The 18,080-nt window shown below is 40.7% G+C and overlaps 2 protein-coding genes across 8 annotated transcripts in view; both read right to left on the bottom strand.

Annotated features, from left to right (window-relative positions):
* Positions 1 to 1,201: 1,201 nt before the first annotated feature.
* Positions 1,202 to 12,018, bottom strand: LOC131888312 (snake venom 5'-nucleotidase-like). Of its 2 annotated transcripts, none has more exons than XM_059237145.1 (12): positions 11,870 to 12,018; positions 11,349 to 11,542; positions 7,581 to 7,762; positions 7,386 to 7,503; positions 7,231 to 7,310; positions 5,688 to 5,763; positions 3,902 to 4,225; positions 3,781 to 3,834; positions 3,524 to 3,621; positions 3,199 to 3,454; positions 1,522 to 1,722; positions 1,202 to 1,450 (listed from the first exon to the last, which is right to left on the bottom strand). In XM_059237145.1, the coding sequence occupies exons 2-12, from the start codon at positions 11,527 to 11,529 to the stop codon at positions 1,266 to 1,268; spliced, it is 1,755 nt and encodes a 584-aa protein (XP_059093128.1). In that variant the 5' UTR covers positions 11,530 to 11,542; positions 11,870 to 12,018; the 3' UTR covers positions 1,202 to 1,265. The 2 variants fall into 2 exon arrangements, with proteins under 2 accessions (XP_059093128.1, XP_059093127.1); XM_059237144.1 differs by having other exon boundaries at positions 11,808 to 11,878.
* Positions 12,019 to 12,685: 667 nt separating this feature from the next.
* Positions 12,686 to 18,080, bottom strand: part of LOC131887671 (band 7 protein AGAP004871-like) — a 64,552-nt gene continuing 59,157 nt past the window's right edge. For all 6 annotated transcript variants that reach the window (XM_059236315.1, XM_059236317.1, XM_059236316.1 and 3 more), the window contains 5 exons: positions 17,162 to 17,365; positions 16,860 to 16,915; positions 16,623 to 16,701; positions 13,396 to 13,497; positions 12,686 to 13,300 (listed from right to left, as the gene is read on the bottom strand). In XM_059236315.1, coding sequence (XP_059092298.1) covers positions 13,205 to 13,300; positions 13,396 to 13,497; positions 16,623 to 16,701; positions 16,860 to 16,915; positions 17,162 to 17,365 — 537 coding nt within the window. In that variant the 3' untranslated portion in view covers positions 12,686 to 13,204. The remainder of the gene's footprint in view (positions 13,301 to 13,395; positions 13,498 to 16,622; positions 16,702 to 16,859; positions 16,916 to 17,161; positions 17,366 to 18,080) is intronic.

Here is an 18,080-nt window from a genome sequence, read left to right as displayed (position 1 = left end):
TAGATGGCGCTTCTCATCGTGCAGGCAAAGGACCCGAGGAGGCATATAAATCGGCCTTGGATGATCGTTCGAGTTTCGAGTATCGAAAGCTTGAATCCGTTCTCATGGGGAAAGGTTGCTATCTCGACAAGCCGTCGATCCCAAAATCGGTATCCGTTTGGTCCAAAGTAAAACAAGGTGTGGTTGTAATATACAAACGGGGCTCTGACAGAGTCAACCACAAGCAATAGTGTGGATGCAACCAAGTGTCCAGTGGCTTTGGCACGTATAAACACAGAGACCTCAATACCTTCTGGGGCACCCGGCATATACGTCTCCAACTTGTTTTCTTGGAAGATGGTCAAATAATTATCCTCATCACAAGAGGAATAAATAATTCTATCATCTCCAACCATAACAGACCATTCGGGAATATCAGAATCGATATTGTACTTGACGAGCCAATCGTTGATCCTGAGAAGCACATCCTGGTCCTCGGCCCTCAGAATAATAGGGGCTCTTCTGTTCACCAGAGGGGGAAAAACCGTGCATCCTTTTGGCTTTCCATAATTATCGACCTCCTCAAGAGCGTAAAACAAAGGAACGGAAGGGTCATACGTGATCATTAAGATGCCTTGATTGAAAGACCTCGTTTGACAAACCATCCATCCGTATTGAATGGGATTCCCCACCTTGTTACCGGTAATGATGCAATATTTGTTGACACGACAATCTCGACTCCTCGAACTACGATATTCAAAGTGGAGTAAGAATTTATCCCGAACAAAGAAAAGCGACTCATGTTTCGATTTGATCAGCACCTCCGTTTCAATTTTCAACATTTCCGGTCTGTCTACAGCATGGCGGACCCAACGGAAGCGGTGCCCTCTACTGTCATTATACTGCAGTAATGTGGTCCGTTTGGAAATGGCCCGAGCACTAACCAATTCTATGGAACCATCGAGGGTCGCACCGAGTTGTTCTGTGTTCAGATTCTTCGTCCTCCAAATGTAGTCATGACTCGGGGGCAAAACATTTTGGAGGCCTGCTGTAGGATCCAGATCGTTTTGGGACACATCTCTGTCTGCCATTGTCTTGGGGATGATGATCACCAGAGCTACGTTGAAAGTTCACTAACACCAATTGCGTTGGCAGAGTAAAAACGAGAGCAAGATTTACGATACAACAAGCTGACCCAATAGCAACAGCTGGAGTGCTCAGAAACGGATGGGGAACATTTAATGGAGATTGGTCATTTTAATTGGTCAGTAATGTTGAATCAAAATTCAAAATAGATATATCAGACAACATATGGAGAGCACCATTGTTGATGACAAGAAAGGGGAAGAGGAGGAAGAGAACAGGTAGTCTTGAGTGTCTTTGGTCAGGATAGTAATTCGATTTTCGACAGACGAAATGAGAGGTTGGATCCTGGCCACATAGTTCTGGAAAACCCCGCTATCCAGAGCTCCTAGGGAGAAAGGGATAGAATTTAGCGATGAAAATGAAATGGTTGACATTCCCAATTTTCGGGATGGTCACCTGTTATGTGGTGGAGTTTCTTGTCTTTGATGATGTGATATCCGTCCCCGCCATTGGCTAGGTAGCTCACGGTGGTGACGTTGTACTCCTGGTTGAGATCTACGGGTTGGTATTTGGGTACTCGGCACTTGGAACAACGGGTCTTCAACTGAATCACGCGATCACCTTCTTGGCGACGCAAATCAAACGTCACGAAAATCCCTGGAAAGAAAGATCAAAGTGGTCACCAAAATATAAATGAATACATTTTATACATCTAAATTATAAAAAAAAACAAAGTAAAGTAACCATGGCACTGCACCGATGATGATCTCAAGAAGAAGCATTAATTGATGTAAAATCTAAGAAAGACCCAAAACAATTTTGAGGTAAATAGAAATGCATACTAGATTTCACGTAAATTCATTTGTAGAAATGCCGTCGTGTAATCTAAAAGTTAGCTAAACAGTTTGAAAAATGTTTCCCTGTAAGTCCGTTCGTTCCCTAGTTCAAGAAATTTAAAAATAATTCTGCGTGATGTTATGAAAAATGCCTGAACAGGCTTCAAAAAATTAATCGGAAATAGCGACAAAACCCCACCGTGTCAAATTTTGTTCGTATTGAAATTTAAGATACAAAGAAAGAAGCAAATATAAATAGGCATTTGATTTCTGGTTACGTGATTGATTCGAACGACTGAGATGACTAGGCCATGAAGTAAAATTCATAATCTACTTTTTCAACTCCTTTTGGCGTTTCTTTCCAGAACTAAGTATGTGCACGTATATGTCCCAATTTGTGCCTTCATTGGCTGCCTTGTGCACATTTTCTTCCCATGCTGAAGAACGATGTCAGAATTCAAGCTACACAATGGCACATACAATGATCCTAAAAAGTGAAATTTCTGGACAATGGGGGAAAATATGTGGGCCTCAAATTGACTACACCAGATGCTTTTGAGATTGTTATAGCGCACCATATCCTTAACGAGCTAGATGGAGCTACATGTATTTATCGAAGGAAGATCTCACAATCTATCAAGAGACAGCCAACAGTTATCTCTGTGTCTAGAAAAAGTGGTCGTGTTACCATTATTCATACTATTTAAACCCACTAAAGCAACTTAGAGCCAAAAAGTCCTTTTTGTCAAGGTTTTGGCCCAATTTTTTACCTCATTTTGTGGTAAATACGAGACTCAAAACTGCATTAGATTTAGATCATATCCCAAGTGATACAATAGGTTACAATGATCAAAATATCAATGCAAAATCAAAATCATAATGGATGGTCTATTTTTGGCAATATTAGTCCTCATCAGGGCGCCATCTAGTGATAGGATGCTAAGAATACGCAAAGATAAGACAATTAGGGGCTTGCTTTCTTGGTTGGTAAATCAGGGCTTGCTCCTAAGTGTTTGTTTTCAGGCAAAGGTTTTCGGACATTACCAATATTTACGTCCTTCATAACTCAAAACACTCAATCAAAATGAATTGTACTAGGGAATTTAACTGCAAAAACATGCTTCAGTGAGTAAATTTCATCTAAAAAAATCTATTATATAAAACACATTCCAAGTTAAAAAAATATTCTTGGTCAAGAGGAAACTCTTTTTCAAAGATTGAAGTATCGTTCAAACGGGCTTACCAATCCAAAGACCTAAAATCTAACGACAGGGTTTATTATGCCCATTCAACTAACCTGACACTTGAAGAAATCCACCATTTCCACTCGTCCCGTCGGGGTTCATTCTCTTGGCCATTTCCTCGAAAACGCTCTTCAAGTCACGTCCTTTCAGAGTGATGACATCCACTGTATTTTCAAATGGCAACACTGCTAAAATATCTGCAGCGCTTATGTTCCCAATCTCAAAAGATCCACGAAGGCCACCAGAGTTAAGAAAGGCCATGGGAACGTAGGTCCAATGATCATTATCGGTGTTACCATTTTGAGCATACTGCAACAAAGACCTTTCACGAATCAGCCAACAAACATTGAATAGAACCAACCCCATGGTTCTACTTACATGGTCGACCATTGAGTCAGTGACCAAATTACCCAAATTGGTTTCCTCGCCACGTCTGGCCAACAGCACCACCTTGGTTTGGGCAAAAACTTGCAATTCTGAAAATCATGCTCCGATATTTGTACTATTTTATATGTGCTTTCCGATATTGCAATGAAATATTTCCTGATTCAGATCTAAAAAAGTCTTTTAAGCAAACAGGCTTGTACAAAATATCACCTTGATCATTAACTTTTGGATGCAATTCTCCGGTTTACCTAGTTCCTTAACTTCGTCTTTCCACGGTACGAGCTCCTTTAAAACATCTTCATCTAATCGACGGAAAAAAAGACAAATTTAGCCAAATCTAGGAGCGGAAGTGAAAATATGTGTCCGGACCTTGAGCAAAGCGGTTATCCAGTAGCATTGGAGATCCGGTCCAAGTTGTGACTTCCCCCTCATCGTCAAAGTTGACCTTGAAATGACCCAAATACTTTGTGTAGGCATAGGCCTGGATCACGGGAACTTTTCTACCATTGTCTTGCATGACAATTGTTGGATATGGTCCCGATGGTTTCTCCGTTGACGGCTCCGGACCAGTGTAAAGGAAACTGTGAGTATGTCCACCAACCACCAAATCAATATCGGGCACCTGTTTGGCAATCTCTTGATCCTTTTCATACCCGGAGTGACCAAGAGCCACGAGGATTTCAACGCCTTGGGCTGAAATAAAAATACTTTACAATATAAAGACCGGCTTCGGCAAAGAATTAGTACTAAGTACATTCTACTGTAAATGGATATTATGAATTTCTCACGAATATGTCGATGTACGTATATGTACAGTTGTTCATTGAAAAACCATTTCTAGAGTTCATAGCAACGGGCAAAAATTAACGTCTTCAGTCAAATTGCGTTAGTCGATAACTTGCTCGTTCTATATAAGACCAAGACAAACTACAACCCAAATCATCCGCTCAGCTAGCTTTGAAGCTCACCCCATTCCCTAATCGGTCCAAACCCCACCAAAGTAAGACCTCGAGATGAGCGACAGTTTGGACGTCACCTCCTTCGATTTCGGTCTAACCGAGATCAAGGATTATATGGACCACAAATCTGAGTCTCGCTCATCATTGGGTTTGGACTCGGGAAGCCAAGAAAAATCCCGAAGTATCTGCAGTTCGGGCTACTTCTCGTTATCATCCACTCCTCCCGACAGTCCAAGCTTGTGTTACGGGGCTCGAACCCGGGTGGAACAAATCGTGGAAGAGGACGAAGATTCCAACGATGATGTGTTCCTTCCCAGTCAATCCCCGGTTTTGGACCGTTTCGACGTGGAAGCCCATGCGTTCGAGGAGCTCCGACTCTACTTTGAGAACTTCCCCACTCATAATAGATATGAGGTCAAAAACTTTCCCGAAACTTGTGAATTTGTCGAGTCCTTCCCGGAACCCAATCAAGAATGTTTGAGCCTTCATCGTCCGACGGAATCCAAATTCCTTGAAGAGCTTAGAACCGATGTCAACGAGGATTGGGATGATCTGTCTTCGGAGATCTTCGAGAATGTTCAAGAGCAAGCTGAGAATGTGCGGAAGTATCCGTTCCATGTGATCAAAGGTCGCCAAGCGACTGGGAAAGCGCGGAATGAAGCCCCAATCCCAGATTTATGGTCTGAGTCTGCTCTTAGCCAATCGGCCTTGGACGAAGAAAACAAGGCCAAGAGTGGCTTGTACAAGCATTTACTGTGCAAGGATTATGTGCTGAAGAACTCGTGCTTGAACATGAGCAAGTGTCGATTCGCTCACAGTGACGAAGAGCTTCGTCAAAACCCTCAAATCAAGAGCTTCCTCTCCAATCCCAAGTTCCGAACCAAACCTTGCCCAAGAATTCAACGCCAAGGTTACTGCTTATACGGCAAGAATTGTGGATTCATCCACTAAGCGAGCGTGCATTCTTGTTTAGTTTTATGCTATTAGATATTGTACTCTAATACTCCACATCTGTTATTATTTCTCGCATTTTTTTCCTCCCATACCAAAGATTCATTCTTGTGTTCCTATAATGTGTCTATGACGTGTGTTGGTCATGTGCTCAAGATGAAATCCCATGTGCACACTTACGAAATGCAACTTTTCCCGTGTCTTACCGTCATTAAACGAGTCTATTCCGAACTTGAATGTGTTACCTTTTAATCGTTTAGCCTCTTGATCGATCGCCACCACTTCGTCGATGAATCGAACTTGACCCGAATTCGACAGTTCCTGAAAAAAAAAATCCGTACAATTCTATATTGTATCTCGGTTTAGGCAAATCGAAAATATTAAATGCTGAAAAAAGTCGAAAACAAGAATGACCTCGTGTACCTCCGGAATATGGACAGGCGCGCGAAAGATTGAAGATTAGTAACTAATTAGTTTCTCTAGAAACAAGTGGCACTGCTTGAATACTACACGATTAAACAGTACAGGAAAGGGCACCGAGCCCACTTCTAATCATTTATGGTAAGTGAAGGACTCTATCAACTTCATCATTCTGTAAGCAGGGTTATTTATACACAGTCGAGGTAATCCTGACATCTCTGATACAAAGCTGAATCGTTGATGGCACCTCCACATTCTGAGCAGGAACCTCTAATGCCACCCTTTAGCAAGTAAAGGCTCTTTCTGGTGCATAACATAGAACGGGTTTTAAACGATTTATCCGAGAGCTCTTATTTTCGGTCTCGCAATTGGGTCAAACGAAATTCTTCTCGATACACCCAAAACAGTTCTTACCAGAGGCTGGACTGAATAAATCGTCTGAACCAGGCATCAACCAGTTACTTGAAGGGTGCAAGAACATTCGCTTTTGCGTTTAAGATGGGGCTCAAATTGCAGTTTTCATCATTAATGTTATGGAAACACTCGGCGGAAACGGAAGAAACGAGCCTCATTTCATGTAGACCTTCAGAGATGTCGGGATTACCTCGAATACGTAAGAGCTTTGAGAAGTCGTAACTTTTGGTCCAATCGTTCGATCGAGGTGGAAATTGAAATAATACACTACAGCGACCTGTGGCCCGTGTCTTTGGCAAAACAAGAATGGGTTTCGTCAGGAACAACTAGAAAATGGACAAGGATGCTTGGGTGGAGAATTGGCTTTTCATAATTGAGTTCATGCATTGCGTTCTTTATCATATGAGACTGGTCTCAAGTCGCTATAACTACATACTTAAAATTACAGCTCAATCCGAATGCCAGGATCAAAAGCTATGCTCTCTCAAAGTTTACAACGAAACTCTTCACAGAATGAATGAGTTAGCCCCCTTGTGATAATTGCTCAACAGAAGAGGGTTCAATCATTTATTCTGTAGCCTTTCATGCGCTGTGCTTTGAAAGGGCATTACTTTTGACCCAGTCGTCGTTTGAGCTGGAAAAAATCCATAATTAACAACCTTGTATATATTCGAGTGGTTCATGGTTACGCATTAAAGCTGTCTCAAGATTTAAACTGTTCCTTATAAAAGCAATACTCTTGTCGTCGAATCTAACGACTTCACCAACGACATATCGCTCCCAGAAGCTGCGTCGCTTCTTTTTTTCCTCGATAATAGAGTGTGCCCCATTATAACAAAGCAATAAAAATTGCAATAAATTGGCCCTGGTTCGGGCGATAATTCGTGAACATTCGTGGCATGATAATTCAAAGCCAATTGAGGCAATAAAGATTTCTAGTAATTGGATGCTCACTGGAGTGTCAGTCGTGACGTAGCCAATGATGCCGATTTTTCTGCCTCCACGTTCCACAACCACCGAGGGAGTCATCAATCCTAAAAGAATCGAAGATGTTACGGTCCATAGAAATCCCAATCGGTTTTGAGCCTTGAGAAAGAAATGAGCGTTACCCTCTAAACTGGCTTCCAGTGACGTGTCGAGGTTGGCTGCTATCACAGGAAATTGGGTGTTTTTGAGAAATGGCACAAATCCGTTCACATTGTCGTCGAATTCGTGATTCCCTGGAGCCTGCCAAGGATCAAATGGATCATTATAGTACATCCTATCCAACTAGAATCTGGACGAGTATGTAAACGATCACTCACCATGGCCGTGAAATTAAGGATGTTGGCGAAGGGGGCCACAATTCTCCATTTGAAATGCGTGTAATAGGCGTTGCCTTGGTAGAAGTCGCCTCCATTCAGGAAGATGGTGTTGGGTTCTTTAGCCTTGACTTCCTTTACAGCCGTGTGCAAACGAGCAAGGCCGCCAAAGCAATGGCCGGCCTCTGGAAATGGACAAAGAGATAACTTAGAGATATGTCGAATGCAATTTGAGAGGCTAGTGACAAAGCCTTGTATTTTAAGTATTCATGTAGGAGGTGAAAATCTCCCTTTGGCGTTTTCGGCTTCGAATTTGTTTTGACTGCCTTTTCAAGGTCGCTCTTTCTCAAACAGTCAATGGAGCAACCGTTCCCATGAAGATGACAATGAACAGTCCAATCTCCTTCAATTTCCACCTTGAAAGCATCATTCACAATCAATGCCAATGGAGCATAAGTAATAGGCCTTCATTTTTGCCATTTACCATCCGTCAGAGGATATTTTTTTCCAACGACAGAGACCTAGGAAAGATCGAAAGCTCTGACACTTAAGAAAAGGGACTGATATCAGTTATTTCAATTGTCAGCACTCTTGTTATTATTAGATGATTTTGTTCCGTCTTTTGAGGTCGAAAAAAGCTGAAACATGATGGATGGAAAGCACTTAATAAGTGTTTTTATATTTGAAAGGGTCAACTCTCATGACCTTGGAGGATTAAAGTGCATTTTGCGAGCACAATCAAGCCCTTGAGAATCCAGACCACTTCGAACAATCAATTCCTCCTTTCTTCTTTCTTGGGCTCCTTTATTGATCCATTTCCTCCCCTCAAATACTCGTGGGCAATATAAAGTAGATTTATTGTGTAGGAGATTTGAAGTTAAACCTGGGCAAGTTTCTGAGCCAGATTCCAAATCAGCTCTTCAGTGAAAAGTCTTCTTAGGAGTTGGCAACACCCAAAACCACTAGCGCTGTCTGGTGGTTGAAACCTGCACTAGCCCAGAAATGAAAAGAAACCACATATCATATAATGTCATTGGTTTATGGTCTTTGAAAGAAACTCGTTCATAGCGTGCAATTTTGGGAGGGTCTGGCCTCCAGGCAGAGTGAGAGGCCCGTACATGGAGGTTGTAAACCAATTAGTATCCCTGGGGTGTCATAAAATGAACCTTACTTTGTCCTGTCTAGTGGACACCCCTCAGATTGATCACCACTCAGGATCGTACCTAGCTTAAATACGAGGACAATTCAGGCCTGGACCAAAATCAGCAAACCCTTGGTATCTGGCATCCCTGAATATGATCCAAAGCCTGATCGGAGACAAAGAAATCATTGGCTCAATAAGAATTTTGCAAAAACAACTGCCTTCAATCTACATTTGCGGGATTGGTCAATTCCTAACTACTTAACCGATTTAAGGAACTAGGGAACACCCAAGGGATATCATTTCTGTTGGACTAGGCCATTCTGAATTCCGTGGATGGCCAATATACCCTGATATTTTCACGTTTAGCTAATTTTGTCCACCAAGCGCTGATCTGCCCTGAAGCTTCTTAAAAGCATCCATTCCCATCGGAGATCTATTTGCCAATTTACCCCAATCTCTGCATTGAGCATTAAACCCACAAATCATGAAATACATTGTGGAAGATTGTTACAATTTATCAATACTTTGGTTCAAAACGTATCTCCATTTGCAGTGAGCAATATCTAAGGGTCAAAAAGATAGTTTTTGGGTTAGATTAAGTTTTCACTATTCTTTATTTTGGTCGCTTTCAAGCAAAAAGTTCTTTCGAAAATTTAAATGGAAAAGTAACCAAACCCCAACGAGGTTTTTGTTATGCTTCGGCAAAATTTGGAAGAACTCCATTCCTCAAGGAATTTTCTACACATCATTTTTTCCCGAAAGAACTGAAGGAGGAAAAAATTACACTAATCTCGTTTTTTGCATTGCTTCCATTTCTAACGAGTTTCTTTATTTTGACCCTCTCTTCTATAGAACGCATGTTTTGGATGGCATTGATAAGAAATCAAAGATGCATTTTACTTTTTTCTATGAATTATACCATAAGTTGTCTATACACAGTTGACTTAGATTATCACTAAGGAGAGGCGAACTGTGTGAAAAAGAATTTTGTCACTATAGACCAATTGTTTACACATTTGCACTTTTCACCTTTATTTGAACAATTTCACTTTTATTTTGCAATTTTTGCATGTTGAAACACGCTGTTTTGATTGAAATTAGCGCTTTCTCGGCGTTATTGGTAGTAAAAACAATTTTTCGAACTTTTTGCACCTCCCTAATTATCACACAATGATGGTATTGGTTTTAGAAATCTTTTATGACTTCAGGATTCTTCAAACTATGAACCTCATATGGAAGTTTAACTTTTCGTTGATTAACCCAAACAACAAGAAGTTCGTGAAAAATAATAAAAAAACAAGTTTTGCCTTGAAAACCACCAAAATGTTTGGACAGCCAAACAAATTGCAACTTTTTCCCGCCCTTTTAATAATCTAGAACTATTTTTCCGACAATCTTTTCTGGAACATAATAGGCAGTTTCAGCCATTTCGGAAAAAAAATATCCATGACTGATAATTTTCAATTTCGGGGAGGACAAGCATGAAATTGAAACTATCCTAATTTTTTGCAGAGATCTTTATGACATAAAAGTGTTCGAAAATATTGGTTGTAGATATGATACCAACCGCCCGCATCTTTTTCATTCATCCATCTGAAATAGCTCAGTGCATCTCCAAAAAAACCAGAACGATTAAAGAGAGACAAATTGTCAACTGTTGTGACATAGCATCACTTATATAACTCACTCCTCTCAAAATCAGACACTCGTAAAAGTTATGAAAGTAATTGTTTTGTTAAAAGCAATGAGAGACAGACATACGAGTACGTAACCCCGCTATCGTTCAGGAAAGGTTATTGGGTTGTGGCGTTGTCTTTCGTATTGGCCCCTAGTAAGATCTTCGTTTTCAATACGTTACTGTGAGTATATGAAAACTGAACTCAAGGTGGAATTTTGTCTCTCAGGTCCTTCTAACACATGAGAATTGAGTACATTAAGGCAAAGTCATTGTCTGATGTTGGTCATTGAAAGCAATGGTAAACATTTGAACTTTGGAAATGATCGGTGAAAAATGGCAAGTGTAACTTGTTTGGTATGGTTTGTTATTCTAGTAGAAGTAGAGTGTGTCCATTTCAATGTAAGATCGAACATACATAGTAACGCATTCCAAATCCATCCGAGAAAGAGCCTCTTGCTACACAAGCCAATTTTATATTGAGGAATATTGATAGAAGAAAAGGTTCACGCTTTTCTTCTATCAATTATGGTGCCTACGAAAACATTTGTATGTCTCTTGATTGAATCCCAAGAGAACAAGAAACAACCGGCACATGCGCGCTAAGTGACAGAGCAATACAAACGGTAATAAGATATAGGTGAAGCACTTTGTTCTCCGTGCTCAATAAAGAGTAGTGAACATATTTGATTACAACTAATAAAGATGCAAGCCTCCAAGGCCTTGACAAACGACAAGCTATAAAACAGAAGAGGCTTGATTTGAAAGCCCAGTTGTAAGTTTAAAATGGGCTCACTAATATTAGTAGTAGCATAACTTCAAATTTGTCAAACAGGACTGAACAGTTCAAACACCCCCATCCAAACCTAAGAATCATTTAACAGATTCTTAATCGAATTTGCATGAGGCCAAATGCTTCAGCTCATTTATTTACAAAGTGTAATGAGCATACCTTTATCTTCCGCCTTGCAATTTCCAGAATACTTATTGGTCTCCTCAATGCGGACATGGATGTCGTTCACATGAAGCACGGTCAATTCGAAGCCAGAACTCAGTGTAAGAACTTGGCACATGAGCACAAAAATCACCGAGAACTTCATTGTAGTTGGCACTTTCGAGAAATGATTTTCCATGCCGGAATTCAACCTGCACAGAGCAGAAAAAGATTCAATTGTAGTAGAAAAATGCAAACACAGGAAGGAATATGACTAGAGCATCAAAACAGGTTCTCAATCCTCCCGTCATTCTCAAACATTGGCTACAGGGCAAAAATAGGCTGAATTCGTGAAGAAGTCGTAATGAATAACTGAGTCTTTGGACACACTGATTGAAAACACATTTGGAGGGCGAAAAACATTTACAAGTGTTGCCAGAGTGTTTCCAACACTCAGATCACAACATCAAAACATACGTGTCTTTTTTGAGTGTACAAAATCCAAGGATTGTTGGCACAATAGATGTTGATTGTCCTACCTCTATCGTCTGACTGTGGACAATTGCTTTATGTCACTCAGTTGAGCACGCAATAGGTAGGGTTCAAGTGAACTAAACTGTCTGCAGGGGATCTGTCGCTAGCTACCCTTGTAAGAAGGTTGTGCTGTTCTTCTTCATCATCCGAAGCAGACTAGCAGGAGAGCTCGAGATGTAAGAGCAAGTGGCAATCATTCCCATGGCACTTGTACCGTGAATGTGAGTGGCATTATTGGATATGTGACACACTCTATATCGATTTACTCACTGGATATTGAGCGTAGGTATTGCACAGAGCTGGGTCAACTATCCATAACATGTAATTAGTCACTAAAATGAGTACGTGCCCAGAAATCAAAACCTTTAGCTCACATTGTATTATATCTGAACCTGATTGCAAAGGTACAAAAACCAAATGCTATATTTCCTGTTATCCGTTGTTTAAGTCTAGGGCTGATACATTTGTATTCCAGGATTTGATGCTTTACATTTGAATTTTGTGCCCTTGGCCACTGAAACTGAGTAAATTAGTAAATTTTGAATACTTGATGCAATATGTTTTGCAGGGTTCGTTAACCATGGTGAAAAGGTGAGCGAAAATGTTAGCTTTAAAATAGCGTTTCTTTGTGGCCATTGCTTTTTGACTTTGACGAAACCCAAATCAAAGGAAGCAAATGTAATGGATTACTATTGGAAGCACACACAATTACAATTACTCACTAATTAACAAAAGTATTCTGCCCATGTCTTGAAATGATTCTACCGGATTCTACCTTCATGCGGCATGAACTGATAGATGAGAGCAGCAAAACACAGGATGCTCTTTTAATGGCACATTTTGCGCTTGGTTTTGGAACCATGCATGACTGACAAATGATAGCAATAGGCACGCTCAATGGATACAGTTTTATTTCAGAATCTCGATAATCTTTCTTTTAACATCAATTCCATCAGGAATAGCACATCATTATTCGTTCGGTGCCATTTCTTTTAGCAATCGCTCTGTCTGAATACTATTCATCTGGTATCAACTCTTCTCGGGGCCAACCCACTGACATTTATGGTAGCAACACTGCCCTGACACAGAACTGAGAATTAAATTCACTACAGTGCAGCTTGTTCGAGTTGTTGTTCATTTTGACGTTTTCTTGGCAGCATTGCAGTAGCAGCTTGGTTTCAAAATACTATTCGCTCAAGTTCTCCGCTCGATCACTTGCGATGGCGGAAGTATGAATAATTATGCTCATCACAGCTCACGAAACCTTGAATTATAGTTGAACATCGTGCGGAAGATTATGTATTTCTTTGTGGATAAGTGGGAGCCCTGCCTAAGTAGCACTACTCCTCTTTGGGTTTCATGATGTGATTCAAAATGTCGATTGGCAATGGAAAGACGATGGTTGAGTTCTTCTCGGCTGATATCGTGTTTAACGTCTGGAAAACAAACAAATCGGTCAATGTCGTTTTCGGGTTTTTGTTTTTTTTTGAAAGAGACAATCTCTCGGAGCTTGTGTACTATACGTACGTACCTGTAAGTAACGCAACTGCAACGCAGCAGGGGTATCGGCAATCACATTGGAAGCATCACGAAGAGCTCGACTAGCTTTTTGTTCACCCTCAGCGGCAATCACCTGCAATGAACATGGCAGATTGATCATTAAAGGCCTTCTTTCATAATCAATCCTCATCTAGATAAAAGCATTCAAGATCTCAGCTCTCGCATATATAAACAAATGGGAAATTAGAAACATCTTAGCGGCTAGCCAATCAATAATGAGCTCCCAAGGGACGACGAGCTAAAGCTCTCGAAGGAAACGAAACGAAAGCATGATATATTCATGTTCTCGTCTTTCAAGGACAAAAGAACTCGGTGCTCCATACCCAAGCACGAGAAGGATGGAACATGGAACAACCAAGTTTCAGGGTGTGAATATGGTTGCAAGCTCAAAGAACGGCTTACCGTCCATTTCTTTTAACACAAATGTTTTGAGGATTTTCAAGGGGAGATGAAAATGATTGTCAGAGCGTGGGAGTAGCTAATTGGGGTCCTTAGTGTCGATTCGGGGGGGATCCCGCAAACTTGAGGCCGACCCTAAAATGGTGGTTTATCAGTCTAGTAGTTGGTCGTGTGCAACCGTTCCATACGGTCCAAACTTGAGAATCATCATGAAAAGAACTTAGTGAAGAAGCGCGGGGATAAAAAACTTTCCCGATGAAAGTTCCCACCCATTTCGAACAATCCAAGAAATTCTCCAGACTTTGAGTGGAAGGAGACGTTTTCTACGGATTCCCTGTCAAACTTCGCTCATTTGTCCTTGGTAATGAATGAAGATGACTTCTGTCTCGCCTCTTAGAAGCCCATTAGTGATGTCCCTACACACATTCAATCAATTTAAGATGCTATCTTCTGAATCTGAAAATTGCACATGTTTACCAGTAACAGGCGAAAAATTTGCATTTTACTTCGGTTAAAAAAAATAATGGAAAAATCAGGAAAAAGTAACAAATTTAGGGCATTGACAAAAAGAATTTCTTTTCTAGATAAATAATCTTTGTCCTCTCCTTTGAAGTGTCTATTTCAAAGCCATATAAGGGCTCTTGAATTCAATGATTATTGAAAGACATATAAACAGTTCTTGCAAGTAGTGAGCATGCGTAAAATTCACCATTCATCAGAAGTAAATATGCACTCACGCAAAACGAGGAAAGAGAACTGAACAATAGTTTCATGGCAAATGAGATGGAACGAGCATTTTTCTCCTATGTAACGCAGCATTATCATTTTCCTAAATCTAGAACACGAATTTGATGATTGTTCAAATACAATCAGAATTAGTATCCCAGACATGACTGACCCATTTTTACTGTGCCCATGAATTTGAACCTAATACAGTGGAAACATCCCTATTTTGATGGTGTTCCAAGGTTGGAGCGAGCCAAAGAAGGTCCATCCATGACTTAATTAGTGGCCTGTTAATGACTTCGGGAGTTGAAGCACGTAATCAACTATTAGTTCCAGTGCATAATCACTACGACTTTGCTTCGGAGGCCTTCCCAAGATTTCCACCTTGGCTAATGGAAGACTGGTACAGTCAAGCAATGAGACCCTGGCCTTCAATTAGCATACATCTCGAATCATTTAGGTAATTGAGGCTACAAAAGGTGGTTCATTCAAGAAATATATCCTGAAAGGTGACAACCATCCCCAACCATTGCAAGGAGATCAGTTCAGTTTTGAAGAGCAAATCACCGAATCCTATGCAGTGTGTTCTTATTCTGGATAATCGATGGTGGATTGAATGGGATCGCTCTCTTAACCGTAAAAAAACGAGACCATATCTCTTTGACTATTGATCAACAAAAACTTACATAAAACACCTTTGAGAAATTTCAAATGACAAAGAAAAGATAAAACCATTTCTCTAAACCCTTGATAGTTGGAAGAAAGTCAAAAGCCAATGGACACAAAAAGCCTTGGTTATGATTATCCACCAAAGTTTCTTTGGCATTCCTTCGGTGGAAGACTCTGGTCGGCATTGAATCAATTCCAGGCCAATAATGGAGACTCCTATATCATCTAGATGTCTTATTCATCCAAGTTCAATGCTTGTTCCTTTCGTTTCCATTCCACGTTCAACGGCAGATTTATGGAAAAACCCACACATGAAAGGATAAAAGGGGACCCCGTGGTTCAAGGTATTGGAACAAGTCTGTATATATGTACTTTAGACCACCCGCCATCTATTGTTATTGGTCGTGATCCACGAAAGGGCTTAAATCTCGACAATCTCCGTGGGGAAGGAGTTGTTGATACCTTTCTTTTTGGAGACCATTCAGTTTGATTCGTAGAAGACCAACCCCAGAATGAGACCCTGAAAGTACGTGGTAATGCACTTGGATATGTACCTAAAGGCCAGAAGACCAAGTGAACCTTGCATACAGGGGGCTATGAGAAAATGTGTCCAAGCAAATCCCATGAAGACGTTTATGGTGGAATTAGAGCTCATTCATTTCAAGAGGAGTCGAATCAGGCCTATACAGGGGCCTTTATTTCCAACGTTATACAGCCCAAACGAAGTAAAGAGGAGGAATGGTAGATTGCTAAATAAACTCTTGTGATATGCTATGAAGGCAATTTTTCCCGGATACTCTGTTACGTGGGTCACTAATTATGCGCTAGATTTTGATAAAATTGCCAAGAAACAACTCAAAGGCATTATGATTAACAAGAAGAAAAAGACCTAACCTGCCCAAGGTTTGGTAGAAGCTAATTCACAAAGCGCTCTCAGAAGTGCCGAACGTAAGCCATATTTCGTATAGCGTAAAAAGCGTAGGAAGCCTATTAGCGGTGCTATTAAATTCAAGGGGTTTGGACCCCGAAGTAAAAGATGCAACCAGAGAACCATTTCTTCAACTATCAATAAGGTATAATGTCAGTATCTTGAACACCAACATTGCAGAGACTTCAAAATCTCCGAGGACAAACTTTCGGTACACCCTGTATTTGCGTGTACGCGTACGTGTGTACCAATGCATGTAAAGGATGGGAGGTCCGGGAAGGCCCTAAACGAAATTGGAAATTTGGATCACGCTTCGACCCCGAGGGTGTAAGCGGAAAGCTAACTTTTCAAGCGAGACAACGCGGTCGACACATTTCTGAGATATATACAATCACAACAATCATGTCAAGATAAAACCCTGGCCAGGATTGGTTGAACCTCAACAAGCTGTTTCGGGGGGGTTTCGAATAACTTACTTTCGCTCTAGCCTCTCGGGCGGCCTCGGCCTCGGCGGCCATGGCTCTCTGAAGTTGAACGGGAAGTCGGACGTCTTTTCTGAAAATCAATAACCAGATAGATTGAAACCATAGGCTAGGGCTCCCGGTCCCGTCTCAATATATTTATCGAGCAAACAATCCAGATGATCCTTCTGAATTATGGCAGAACTGAGAGGGAAAATCTGTGGATTGTGACAAAAGGGAGGAGGAACTCACATCTCCACGCGTTCCACTTTGATACCCCAAGGCTCTGTGGCGTCGTCCAAGGCAGCCTATAAGAAAACGAATAGGGGGACTTTTTACCCTTATTGAAATCAATCTCTGTTGTACATTCGGATTAAGGCCATCAATTCAAATGTAAATGCCGCTTGGCTTGAATGTTCAACATACTGCGGTGTGAGGGAAAGAAAATCCACTTGGATTATGGACTGTGAGACTAGTACGGTTTGAAGTACGAATAAGCAAAAATAATATTGCATGGGTGCCGTATGCTATAGAGGAATGAGCCAGCTACAAACCTGCATGGATCCTGAGATACTCTCTCGATCGCTGAGGATTTCATGAAGATTCTTCGTTCCCAGAATATTCCTGAGTGTGGTTTGGGCCAAGAGCCGAGTTGAATGATGAGCATTTTCGACATTGGCCACGGACACCGTGGCATTGGACACCCGGTAGTAGACCACGGCGTCCACGGACACGGTCACCGAATCTTTGGTCAAGACCTGAAATCAACCCAAAATGATTCTACAGCCACAGCATGTTTTCTCTTAGGTGGTATTCGAAAATTTGATGGCTTGCATTGTTAAATGTGCAAATTGTTTGTCTTTGCAAAAAAAAATAAAAATAAGTGATGTTGATTTTTGATCTGACTAATGACCACTGTCTTTTTGCTTCGTCGTCTTGTAACTCGTATTTGACAACAATTTATAAGTAGTGGTAGTCTTTGCAAGGAGACGATCTCGGCCGTTTCTTCATATCTATCTAATTTCACATTTTTAGATGCTAAATGTTTGCTTACTCCTACTATAACTAACATAAACGTCATGTACATATGGAGACTTTGCTTTGAACAATGATACCTAGTGAGGTGCTAATAGCTCAGAGCGACATTTGAAATGATAATAGAGACAAGAGGCCATAAAACATGACAATTTGACGAACGAAAGAGATTAGCTTACTATTACCCTGTAAACACAAGAACTTTTCTTTTATTAACGGTTAAAGTACAACGAACTAAGTAGGGAGCCAAAGATAAATGTTATCCATTGAATTTGGATAGAACGAATCTCTTGCAGTAACTTAATGTTTTCTAATATTATTAGTATCATAGTGTGACGTTTGAGCAGTAACAATTGAGACAACGACCATAATGACAATAAAGAGCTAACTCAATTACAAGTTAATAAAAGTCAGATCAACGCTTCATAAAGTCCAGAA

The sequence above is a fragment of the Tigriopus californicus genome, chromosome 10 (assembly GCF_007210705.1).
Source record: "Tigriopus californicus strain San Diego chromosome 10, Tcal_SD_v2.1, whole genome shotgun sequence".
Lineage (NCBI taxonomy): Eukaryota > Metazoa > Arthropoda > Copepoda > Harpacticoida > Harpacticidae > Tigriopus > Tigriopus californicus.
Note: the sequence above shows the minus strand (reverse complement) of the source record. Positions and strands in the feature narration are given on the sequence as shown.